General features: G+C 43.5%; 1 protein-coding gene across 1 annotated transcript in view; it reads left to right on the plus strand.

Moving 5' to 3' along the window:
• The window catches only part of LSAMP (limbic system associated membrane protein), a 555,573-nt gene that overhangs the window by 516,149 nt on the left and 25,985 nt on the right, over positions 1-13,439 (plus strand). The window contains exon 7 of the mRNA XM_066619991.1: positions 8,148-8,183. Within this exon, the coding sequence (XP_066476088.1) occupies positions 8,148-8,183 (36 nt within the window). The remainder of the gene's footprint in view (positions 1-8,147; positions 8,184-13,439) is intronic.

Here is a 13,439-nt window from a genome sequence, read left to right on the forward strand (position 1 = left end):
AGGTTTACATTTCTATTATAAAATTTTTAAAGTTACAGCAATCCATAATTTCCCTAGGATATTACATGGGGAGGGGGGAATTTCTTTTCCTAACAGTAGTTTATTAGGTCTTTACTGAAATGAAATACCCCTCAGGGCAAGCTCACGAACACGTATAATTTGAATGTGTCCACTACCCATCACCTTTGATGATCTCAGAAGATACAGCAGGTGAAAAATATAAATTGCTAGGTGGTGAATTTATGTATATATAAAAATAGGGTTAGAACCATAATGGGGCAAAGGCTGCAGTTTTGTAAGAAGCCAATAATAGATAATAGTGTATGTGACATCTAGTCCAGTAAATGAATACAAAGGTTATATGAAAATCTTTTAATTTTTTTGCAATTTTATGATAGAGAGTGTAAGAGTCTTTGGTTTTTCTGGAGATTTTCTTTTGATGTTAAAAAAAAATCCAACCTTTTATCAGAATTGTAATACTAGCTTAAACTCAAATAAGCAATAGAATCAGTACCTCTTGGTTTATCAGGAATCAGTATCTGCTTCCTGAATAGCAGTGTCTCTCACTTCACCGCATGTGCTATAAGTCCGGGGTAGCAGGGGAGAGACCTAAACATGACATTGATGAGGGGGGGCTTGACATGGATTGCTGTTCAAGAGAAAATGGCATGGAAAAACTCTTGGTGTGTGCTTGCAGGTACCACACATGCCTGTGGATTGTAACCCTAGGATAGACGAGACCAGGACATTCCATGAACTTGTAAAAATGCCACATCAAAGTTAGTAAGGCTGAATAGCTGAGAGCAGCTCAAATGTTAGCTGCTGATGTGAAGGAAGCAGGAGGCCCAATTCAATTGGTTTTCATATTTCTGTGTCTCTGTGTAATGTCTGGAATAGATCTTGTACATCTCCTCAGTTCAGGATGTGCACAAGTGCCAATTCAGGGACAGCTTTGCACATCTTCCTGACTGGGAGATGGGTCCAAAGCTCAATTGTAGAGCACATGCCTTGTTTGCAGAAGGCCCAGGTTCAATCTTAAAAGGATCAGGTGATAGGTGAAGAGAAAAACCTCTTCCTGAGACTCTGGAGAGTCACTGCCAGTAAGAGGACCATACAACACTGATCTTAGGTGATCTAGGATACCTAAGATCTAGGATATACCTCTTTCCAAAAAAAGTTCACAAACCAGTTTACATAGCAAAATAATGAAATGAATGTCTCCCTGTTCCAAAAGGGCTCACATTCCCAAAAAATGCAGACCAAATCCCAACAAATAGCCACTAGAAAAGATGCTTTGCTTGGGTGAAGAAGAAAGGGTGCTCTCCCCCTGCAAAATAATAGTGGAGTGCTTCTAATTTTGTCCTGTTAGCAGGAATTATGAGGAAACGGACAGCAATTGGCTGACCTACTCCCTTTCTGCTAGTGTAGCATCCCAAGCTTCTTCCAAGCAAGGGAGATATGAAGAAATATTTTGTTCTGCTTAACATCAACATCCAATTAACTGTGTATATAATGTAAATCTTTGTTAAAAATAAAGCAGCCGTCCCTTGTGACCAAAGATGAACACTTTTCTCCAACTTTGAAATAAGATAGAAAAACTTGAACAAATCATCTCTAGTCCATGGAGACTAGAGAAATTTAGTATTCTCATGTTAAAGAAGTCTATAATTGGAAGCCTGGTAGTCTATAATTGGCCATCATTAAGCTTCAGAAAGAAACAAGAAAGAAGCACAAGCCAGTCTGAAATACCCCCTTCAAGCTTGCTTGGCCTCACATCCAAGAACAAACTAGAGCAAAGATACAACCCTTCCTTTTTGAGAATGTGCGTGTGTTCCCCCTCCTCCCCTCTCTTCTGGAATCAAAGGGATTGAAGCATCAGGGAAAGACTTTTTCTGCTTTTTAATGGAGTACAAATTTGTTCAAAGATATCCTCCCCCTTTGAGAGGCAGATGGAACGTCAGTGCCAGAAGGTTCCATAGTGGTTGAAAAATGACAGGAGCCGTGATTGCAACAGCAGAATAGGGACAAAGTGAAATGTTTGTGGCTTTGCCTATAGCAAGTAAAAAAGGGGGAGAAAGTATGAGAGGAAAAAAGAGGTGGTGCAGAACTAGAACTTGTTGGGTCCTGCAAATTATTGGGGGGGGGGGAATGGCTTAGGAAGGAAGAAAAACAAGTGACTGATGTTCCCAGCTGGAGCATGAAAAAGGCAGGGGTGAGCCTTAATGGGAAGACCTGCCTAAACACCCAAGACACTGGGGTAAGGAAGATGGAAGGGAGACCAAAGGGAGATGGAAGTGTCTGTCTGTAGCTGAGATTTATACTTGTCATTCCTAGTGTCTTTTAGGAACAGGAGGATTTATCCCAAGAAATGAAACTGAGCTGGACAGGGAGAGGGAAAAGAGATTGAATGTGCTGCATGGGGAGTAATAACAAACTGCAGGAAGAGAACATGCTCTGAAATTGATCAGAAAGGCCCAAGTGCTATCATCTCGAGCAAATATAGTGATCAACACATCAGAGATAGATCCTATAAATACAGCATGAGAGAAAGCATTTGCTTTAGACAAGCTCCTGTCTCCTTGAGAGGCATTGATTGCCAATATGTGTGATAATATGTATAATTCTGTCACTTGCTTGATAACTATGTCTAGTGGTAGGTTCATTTATCAAATTTGGTTGCTTTTGGTGACATCAATGGAACAAGGTGTGGAAGGCGCAGAGGAAAAATAGAGCATTTTCATTTAATCCCAAAACAGATTATACCATAATAGCGATGCAGGAAACTGGGGGGAAGGGGAAAAACCCTAAGAAACACATATTTCATAAATTCTTATTATGAATCACAGATACAATGGGAGAGAGAACTGATGAGAAGACAGAAAAGCAGAAGTTCAGAAAACCAAGTTTCCCAAATTTTCTGAGGACTATGGAAGTGTATACACCCAAAATATTGGCATGACTTTTCTTCTTTGTAAACACATATTAATTACTGCTAAATTCATCCTGAAAAGAGACATAACTGTGCCAGCTAGTAATGGAGAGAACCCTCTCCTGTCCCTTCTCCTGGTAGGCTTATTATCGGTCTTTGGAAACCAAACTGTTCATCCCAAACTCAGCAAATTGTTTGGTTTACTTCTAGCCCAACTTCAAGCCAAACTGGGCTGCACAGTGCGCCAGTGATGTCATTGTGCCCCAGTGAAGTGTAATTGGACCAATCTTTAAGGGCCAGCTATCCCAAGAAATGGTAATTCCACTGCAGTAAGCTACCCAGCCCCCCCTTCACCCTCTTCCCTCCCACTCTCTTGTCTGTGAACTTCAACACCCCCATCCTTCCTACCCATCTAATTCCCTACCCATTTACCTGGTTGCTGGTAGCATGAAGAGATCTCTCCTCACTTAGGCACCTAGCACTCTACTGTGGAGTGCTCCAAGTGCAAATTCACCTAGGAAGTGATATCCACTGTAGTTTTTTGAGAACTTCCTTTCCAGACCTACTTGCACATTATGCACCGTGTACATAATGGTACACCAGGTACCAGAGAGGAGAGAGAAAGCATGTAGCAAGATTGTGCCCACTGGCTTCTTCCCCTTTCTCATGTGTATTCCTATGCATGTAGGCTTCATGCATGCATATGTGTAATGGAAGGAGCCAGACTAGTGACCCACTCCCTCATCTGTGCATGTTCATGCTATATGGCTATAGTGTCTGCACAGTCCCAGTCTCATTAAACTTAGAAATGCTTTCTGCAAATGCTGTGGGAAATTCAGGGATGGTTTTATAGGGTGAGTTTCCCTTGAAAAAAGAGACCTTACAATAAGGCTTTGTACTAATCACATACTTAGCTTTATATTTAGCATTTTAGCGTCCCATGAAAATTGCTGGCACTTCCCTATACATGCACATGTGCATGACTCTCTAAAACAGTGATTTTCAACCTTTTACATCTCACAGCACACTGACAAGGCGCTAAAATGATCAAGGCACACCACCAAGTTTTTGACAGTTGACAAGGCACACCATGCTGCCAGTAGGGGCTCACATCTTCCATTGGCCCTATTAATAAATGACCTTCCCCCAAATTCCTGTGGCACCCCTGTGGACCACTCGTGGCACACCGGTTGAAAATGGCTGCTCTAAAAGAACATTATTTCTCATCTGCTGGGCAGATTGTAGGAATGAATCCAGGTACACACGTAACAGCCACCAGGTGAATGCCTTTTTAAATTGTTCGCCATGGCAGCTGAAACCACTAGTGATGTTTCCAAGACACTCTTTTCCAGGGGAAGAAATAAAAGTATTGGGGGCTTGCAATGCTCATCTGAAATTCAAGGCAAGCAATACAACCCTGAATTCTTCTCTTTTTTGGGTGCTAATGCAACCATAGACGAATTCTGCATTTTCACCCATCCTAGCCAACCTGCTCCAGACCACTTTCCCATCCATTAATCTCCCCAAACCCTCCTGCTCTCTAACCTGACTTTTCATACTGGCACTCCATCAGCAGTGAGAAGCCATGGGATTAGGAAAGGGTGGTCAAACACCCTTCCCTTCCTCTGGTGCCTGATACAGTTTTCCCAAGGGCTACTAACAGCGGAGAAAAGAGTTTCTCAGTGCTGCTTCCCCGACATAGCACTTTTTGCTGCACTTGGAGGTACCACTGAAGTAACTGGTGATGATGTCATCAGCAGTTGCTTATAGGTTTGGTGACTTCGATGGGAGCTTCCAAGGTCAGTAAGAGGCTCAGAGTGCATGGATGGGCTTTTTCTCACACTCGACAACCATGCACTAAAGTTCTGCCCGCTGGGCTGAGCCTCCTACCACCACTGGAAGCTCCCATCTTGGACTCACTGCCAGGCAGTAGGTGCTGCATGTACCACCCAACACTGCCCTGGTGTACACCAGTGGTACACATACCACTGGTAGAGAACCCCTGGTGTAGACGCTATGGAGCATTACAGGTTCTGGGGTGGGAAGGGGGGAGACAGAAACTTTCTTCCCTTCCTTCAGTTTGCTAGCTACCTCTGCTACTGAAGTGCAGGCACAGTGAATTGGAGTAGGAGGATGTATTGGGGAGGCAGGGCTAAGGGAATTGTTCTTTTGGCAAACAGCTCTGCTTGTTTCCAATCCAATGTGATTCAAACTGGGGCAATCTCACCCACCACTCCTCACCCCATAGTAGCTAATATAACATGGCAAGTTGTTTGAGTGGAGCAGTTGCTTTGTGAACTTGGTGACTTTCTCCACACTATCACACAAGTCACCAAAAAGTCAGTGGTGGCATGGAGAAAAGTTCCCACTCCTTGTGCTGCATATGATTGGCTCAATTCACAGAGCCAGAGGGTACGTGGAGCGAACTGAAGCAGTCTTCATGTGGTGACTGTACTGTGTAGATCAGCCCTCATTTGGGATTTAACAAATGGACTCTGAGGCAAGCCAACTGTGTTTAACCTGCGTCTTGCTTTGTGGTTGTATAAAACATTTTCTGTGGAGCTATAGTATCACAGAGAGTAACAAGACAAGGTAGAATTAGTAAGGCAGCACAAGAAGGTGGGGTAAGAAGGGTTCACAGCAGGCAAGGGAGAGGTGACGGCAGTTTTCTACAAAGCAACGTGGTAATGAGGAGAGAACACTGTAGAATAACTGCTTGTGAAGAAGTGTCTCACCAACTGTGTAAGAGAAAGGTAATGGGCTTATGTTATTTAAGCACACTAAATAACAAGGAAATCCTGTCACTGCAGCTGACTGTTTTCCCAGAACAATGGGCCCCCATTGCTACATAAACACTAAGTTCCAGCCTAGCTGTGTATTTTCCAAGCAAAAAGGCAATATCTTCCAGTGCCTGCTGTGACTTCAAACGCTCCCATTAAGGCAGTTAGTGCAGAGAGACCTGTCATTAGTCCCAGGGATGTATTTTACCTCCTGTATGCTGATTGGCTTACAGAATTCCCAACAAGTCAGATTATAAAAGCGTGGAGTGTTCTGTGTAAAGGACATTGCACTGTCAGTGGCTGAAGATGTTTATGAACAACTAATGGCCAATGGATACCCTGAAAGATCTTCCAGGAACTGTTTTAACCTGTGTTGAGCTTCATGCAGGTCCCATAGGCACAGCAGTGACATCTGGCATACATTAACTTGGCTAGCAATTCTGCTGCCTGGAGTTGATGCAAGTTGCATAAGTTTATTATGTTAACACCAGTGATGGGTGAATAGGGTTGCCAGCCTTCCAGGATTGACCTGGAATCCCCAGGAATCAGCATCAGTCTCCAGATGGCTAATGAAATCCTGGAGATCTAACAAGACTTCCCTGGCACAATGGCATTACATCATTTTGGGGACAAATACATACAGGAATAGCTTCAGTCAGAGCTGGCAGCCCTAGAAATGAATGCAGAAAGGGGAAGTTCCGAATCTGAATTCCCCCCAATCTGGAAAGCCTCATAACAATACCAGGGCAGCCGAAACTCTTCTGAATTCAGGCCTGACTTGTGTTGGGGTTTGCTCCAAATTGCCTGGCTGTCTCTTCCCTTCCCCCAAACTGCAGGGCTGTTGCAGGGCAGTATCAGCAGCTAGACAGAACTTTTTGGTGGGTTTCTGTGTAAGGCTTCTCACACTGACAGCTCAAGCAATGCAATATCAGCATTCTAAGTAGAAGGGAGCTTGGGAAATATAGTTGCCATGGGCATGTAAGTTTACTGGCTCAGACTCCCTGGGCAACTAGCTTTCCAGGCTCTCTGGTGCCTAAGATGCTGCTGTGGAGGGAGGTATGCCTGGCACAGAGGTCTCCAAGAGATCTTCCTCCTGTCCCACAGTTTACCTGCCACTACTGCAAGGTTCACTGTAGGAGAGAAATGGGTGACATAGCAGGGTTTATAGTATGAGAAGGCTGCAGTGGGCATGATAACATCACTAAAGTGTAGCCAGATTTTCAGATTCACAACTACGCTCAAAAATTAGCTTTAAAGAACAAATTATCAATTGCATACCAAGTCAAGAGGAGTTTGCCCATTTCCATTAAAACTCAGGCAAATGCAAACAAGTCTGAGCTGTTATCTCTTCTTTAGTCTGAGCTGAGTCCCTTCTTGAGATTAGATTAATGCAGATTCAGCATTATGGCCAAATGTGCATAGAATTGATCTGCTTGAAAATGGACTCTATTCTCTCTTTCTATACAGTACAAGTATCTCTGCACTTTAACCCCAGTTTCCCAGCCAGTAAAGTCAGACACCTGCCTAATTCAGATGGTAGCTTGTAAGAAGTTATTCCAGCTGACTGGGGTTGTAGATAGATGAACATGCTGTTTGCTTGGGAGTCATTCATGTAATTTACAGTGGTGCTATCTGCAAAATTTGCACTGTGAATGAGTTATTTCCTCATAAGTCCGGTGAGAAAATGCCCACTTTGTCATATGTTCAGATACTATGGACTTTCATTGCTTTCAAAGTGGTCAGTGAAATCCACAATTCTCACTGGTGATGTTTGAAATCACCTTGTGTATGTAAAGGCTCTGGAGATCCAAATGTAGGTTATAAAAATGCAGTATTAGTAAACAGTGTTCAGTGACAGCAAAAGTTCAATGGGGAGCCTTGGATGTTATCACTTGTTAACCTTCACTAAACATTATAACTTACTGACCTCCCATAAAATCGATTTTACAAGCAAGATGTTACTGCTGACTCTTCAGTATTCTGGCTATTTGTATGAAGTCTAGAATAATTTCTAGAATTACTTTGCCACAGTGCACACAGACAACAGCACATGTTAAAACACTATAGAATCCTCAGCAAAATGGACCAGGCAAAAGATACAGTCAAGGAACTGACTTCAGGCATTAGGGTTTTGAATGGATAGTGTCTGGAAAGCAAATCATGCCCTTCAAGCATATGTAGCCTCAGTTGAGGAATCACATTTCCCTTTACGTTCTGTATACAGTATTGTCTGTTCAGTTAGGTGTCTTCTTCTGATTGATCTTCACTGCCCATTCCAATGGGTGCTGTCATGTATTTAGATGTCTTGGTGCAGAGCACATATTCTTTTGAGTCAAAGCAATTTCGTGTGCGGGGGGCCTTCAGATTTGTAAGTGCTGATTGCTGGATGTGGAAAGTGCATGTTGCTTATTGTTTTGTTGTTTTTTCTCACCCCTTAGAGAAAATATTACCCACACTTCCCAATCCTTTTCCAGGTCAGTATATGTTTTATGTCACCGTTGATCTTGAGCTGGGTCATTCTCCATCAATTCAATAAGTAGGGTGAACCAGGATGAAACAGTAGGATGAAGTAAAAAATGAAAAAGTAGGATGAAATAAGACAGTTCATTCTTAAAAAATATGGTGCCTCATCTTGTCTTCACACTGATTTCTTCTTTCCTTTTCTACCCACCCGATTCCTGACATATTGAATCAATTCTCAAACCGTTGTGTCCGTTTTTTCCCTGCTAAGTTTCAAGTAATTCAGCATATCCAAGAGCATTCATATGGTTAGTGCCAACTTCGCAGTATCTTGCATGCCTCCCTACACAACTGATGTAAAGATTTTAAATTAGCACCCATCTTTTTGAATGTTCTAAATATGAAAGAGAAGTAGTGAGGTTACACCATCTTACCACATCTTCGCCTATGTCCCATTTCCAAATGAATTGTAAGAAGCTGCAAAGTCCAATTTTAAAAAAAAAATTTATTACCAACACTTCACAAAAGAGTGAAGTGCAGTCTCACAATTGTCTGCAGCATACTGGAGCGTTTTTAAATTCACTGTCACCGCCACTCCCATAAACAACACCAGCATTCTGACTTCAACATCTCAGTTACTCATCCATCATCTCAGTAGCACATTTGCTAGGTAGCTGTGATCTTTGAAATAACAACATGCCTCCCCCTTCGGCATTGAGCACCATATAGCATTTATGAGTCATACTACAGAAAAACCAAGTAACATTTATATGCCATAAGCTTACTAGAAAAGGGTTTGTTTTTTTTTGTTTTTTTCCTATGAAGTACATTATTGATTCAGGAATTCACTGATCAACAAAATAACTTTCTTCATTTGGGGGGGGGGAGAGAACAAAAAACCTCCCAGCAGACAAGACAGCAACAACTTTGATTATTATCCAAGAAGATCAATCAGGGCACATATCTCCTTGCAGTGATTATATGCAGACTACTGGAAATGATGTGTGGCAACAGACGTTGCCTATTGCACACTTCCCAGTGGTTATTCTGCATTTCCAGTGGTTCCCAAACTCCTACATGGGAGTTGTGAATCAAGTCAGTATTGCGTGGGTGTGGAGGAAGGCAGAGAGAGAGGCAGCAACGGCGCTGCAACAATCACAGCGCTGCCACTGCCAAGGGGCTTATTTCTTACCTTGGGGACAGAAGTGGCCTCCTGCAGGGTCCTGAAGGCTTGCAACCCCCTCTGATGTCCTCAAAGTCACGAAAAAGGCAATAGCTGCTGATCGGAGATAAGGAATGTTTACAGAAGCCATTGGAGGGGGCTGCAAGCCTCTCTAGAACTTTGCAGGAGGCCAGCTCAAGGTCAGAAATAAGCCCCTTGGCAGTGTCAGCACTGCAATCTCTGTAGCACTTTTGCTGCCATTGGAGGAGGGTCACTCCCCTTAATGGAGAATGCCCTGCTTCCGGTTCCCCTGGTGGGTCATGACCCACCAGTTTTGGAACCACTAACATATCTTATCACTGGCTGCTATTGAAGACAGGTCCCTTGTGACAGACCATTGATATGTCCCAATAATTGAATAGCTATTTTCCAAACAAGTTAATATTTTTAGGTTAAGCTCTTGTGCTGTAAATTGATTCGGAATTACACACTGGCTCCAGTCTTCTAGGCATTTACCCCCAGTAGCTTCAGCAGAAAATTTTAAAATAGCTGGAATGTTCTTGCAACCACTGGCTACAACTGGATGAATAATGACAAATCTACATATAATGTTAAAGGAAAGCATATACAAGATAAAGTTACCATTATGTTAAATCCCAGCTAGTTATTTGCAAATAGCACTCAAGAAAGGCGGTAAAGTAGGCCACTGGGAGACCAGCATAAAAAAAAATCCAATTAAATATTATTATTACAGGAGGTGGAAATGGAAAATGTACAGAAATGCAAAAACAAAGTGTAAAAAATCCTGCTTTGGCTTTAAATTTGGCATTTCTCATTGATGTAAATTGTGATTTTATTCATATCAAAAGCTTTCTGCTTAAATTCTTAGCTCCATTGTATCTTTTATTTACAAAAAACACATAAGGATAAGTTTTGTTCATTGTAATCTAGTTATATAGTAGATTGGTAATTTTATCAGATAAACTGCAGTAAACCTGGTAATTTTATCAGATAAACTGCAGTAAACCTATATTTGCCCCATTCCAGGAAAAGTAAGTTGTACTTACATCCCGTTTGAATCAAAGGGGACTCGGAGTCCTCTTTATTTCAGTGAAAGTATATAACTGACAACCCAAGCCTAACCTGCGCTGGCATAGCTAGGCTGTGTGGCCTGTGCTGTATCCAGCACAGGTTAGGAGGCAAATGGAGGTCTCCTCGGGGTAAAGCGATATTTTCCCCTTACTGCGAGTAATGCCCCAGCCTTCCCTGCGGGGCTTCTCGGATCTTCACCAGCTAGCAAAAGTCCGAACAGCCCCATGTAGGGCTGCCTGGCCTAGGAGGGAGGATGGGATATGGTGGAGGAGGCCTCCGCTGATCCTGCCCCTGTTCTGCCCTCCACCCACTGAGAAACACCCCCTCTGTGGCCTTCCTGCCACCCTCTCCCAACTCCTGCACTGGTTAGCGTGAAATACACCTCCACCAGCAGTCAGGGTCTCAGATTCCACGCTGGCAGGCTGGTGCAGGCAGACTCACCAGTGCTGCTTGCTACTGAGTCATTGTTTAGTGCTTTTAGGATGGCTCACACCAGCGTAGCAACTGCTGAACCAGTGTATTGCCAGAACAGGATTGTGCTGTGAGGCTGCAACTTGGGAATAAGCTATATGAAATAAATTGGGGCTTATTGCTGAGTAAACATATACAAGATTGCGCTGTATCTTTCTCTGGATTGCTGTCTATAAATGAAGATTTCTTTATGGGCAGTCCAATCCTGAGCTGCCCAGCGCATGGGGCTTTCTTGTTGCCAAACTGGCCACTGAGGCATCCTGAGTGTGCCAGGCAGCCATCGTCCGCTCTGCTGGAGATGCACCCAAGGAAGGGAAGTAGCCCCACAATGGGGCTATTCAATCTCTTTAGCCGGCGCAGAATCAAGGAGTCCTGTGCTGGACTGCATGGCCCAACATGGGGCTTCAGATCTGGCAGAGCTGAGCTCCACCAGTCCCACCCCCTCCCACTCCCTCCCCTGCCATGCCTTCCCCCACCCTCCACCCACCCTGGAATGCCTCCCCCCACCTCTCCACTTCAGGCGTTTCACATGGAGCACTAAGTGGCGGACTGCAGACGCAGCACTGGAGCCGGCCCAGCACGGGCTCGTGCTGGGCTAGCTCCAGCATTGGGCCCACAGTAAGGCTTGCATACATTCCTTACGGCACATTTGCAACAGTGTGCACTGGCGCTGAGCCGGTGCATGAAGATCTGGATTGGACCCCGAGTACTCAGGCTGTCAGGACTATAAGAGAAAAGAAAATTTTTGTTTCCACAAATTTAAAATGTCAGCCTCTGTGCCTGAAAAATTTTCTTGGTTACTTTGTCTTAGCTATAATATGTCCATAGGATGTGTACAGTTTTGCATTTCATGCCTGGATTCATTTTTAAGTTTCTGATATTCTGATTCACATATTGGTGGAGCTGCCTCTCAGTCTACCTCCAGCGCATCCATAGATTTCACAGGAGGGTTTCACAGAGCCCAAATATAATTTCAATATCTAGAACATTATTTCTCTGCCAAATGGTCCCAGCAGTTTCTTTGCCATGGGCAATTAGCACAGGTATTGGTGCTTTACTAACTGTTCATTCAGCCTTTGCAATTCACCTTTGATTGGTCCTCAGGAAAAATATTATTGAATCCCTAAACTATACAGCCACGGCTTCTGTTCTCAGCCATGAAAAAGCTCTTCCGAAGCTTAGGTTGTGGTTCCCCCCCCCCCCCAAAAAAAATATGAATTAACATTTGCTGACCACATGGGCATTAAAGGTGCAAATGTGTTACTGAATTGCTTGCATATTAAAACTGCTGCATTGTTTCTGATCGTTTTTGTTCACTTTTTTTATTAGGGATCTTTCTAATTAAAGGCAGGCCATCCTCCCTGTAAGCCTGTGTATTCTCAAAATACATTGTGAGCAGATTAGTAACAGCACAGTCTTATGCATGTCTACCCAGATGTAAATGGGGTGTACTCCCAGGGAAGTGTGTCAAGGATTGCAGCCTAATCCTAACTAACCCCACCCCCTGCCATTAGAGAGCATACTGCATCTTGCAGGGGTGTGGTTGCAGAGTTCTCTGCCCCAATGGGTCTCCTCAGATCTGCACCAGCCGTTTTGCCATCACTAAGCCAAGGAGAGTAAGAGAGAGGGAACAGGGGAAGGATCCTGGCAGATGTTGGTGTTGCTGGGATCCACCTTGACCAGACACTTCCATGTTCCTCCAAAAACTAACCCTAACCCCATCCTTTCCCTCCCACCACCCACCCCCATTACTAACTTACCAGCACTGGTGGTGGATGACTCTTCCATTGGTGCACCCAGCTGCCAAACATGTACTGGCAGCCTCATTGCATGTGCTGTTGCAGTGGCATTTCCAACGTCTCAGTAGCACTTCTGCCAGTAGAACAGGATTAGGACCCTAAGTGGTCACCATTAGTATGTTTGCATTAAGAGATCAATAGAAACAAGGGGAGGTATCATAAAGATGTTTAAATGCTTCCACCACTGCATTGCCTGGGGTGCATACATCACAGGAAGTTGTCTTACACTATATCAGACCACTGGTCTGTCTAGGTCAGTATGGATAACACAGACCAGCCCTGGATGGTTTCAGGCAGAAATGTTTTCTCTTCCCTACCTAGAAATGCCAGGGATTGAACTTTGGACTCTATATGTAAAGCAGATGCTCTGCAACTGAGCCCTTCCCTTTTATAGCCATCAGTACTATAGAAAAATGGTTATCCGAGTAATAAGGCTACTGAGATTTGTGACACCCTGGAGTTCAGATATTTTTTCAGATTCTACCTTGGTCACTTTTTTCTGACAAATGTAATTCAGGATTTAGGGTGCAGTTACATGGGGCTTCCCATATCTCCAACTTCAGTTCTAGAGCAGAAACCTGGAAAAAAAAATGTCTCCCAACACAGATATTACAGTATAACAGATACCAGCCCCTGAAGTACCCCTGAACATTAGATTAATGCAGCATAAACAAACAAAGAAACTGTGTAACTGCAAGGACTGAATGTGTAAAAAGAGAACATGTAATTCCCTCCCCAATGCCCCA

The sequence above is a fragment of the Tiliqua scincoides genome, chromosome 3 (genome assembly GCF_035046505.1).
Source record: "Tiliqua scincoides isolate rTilSci1 chromosome 3, rTilSci1.hap2, whole genome shotgun sequence".
In the NCBI taxonomy this organism is placed as follows: domain Eukaryota; kingdom Metazoa; phylum Chordata; class Lepidosauria; order Squamata; family Scincidae; genus Tiliqua; species Tiliqua scincoides.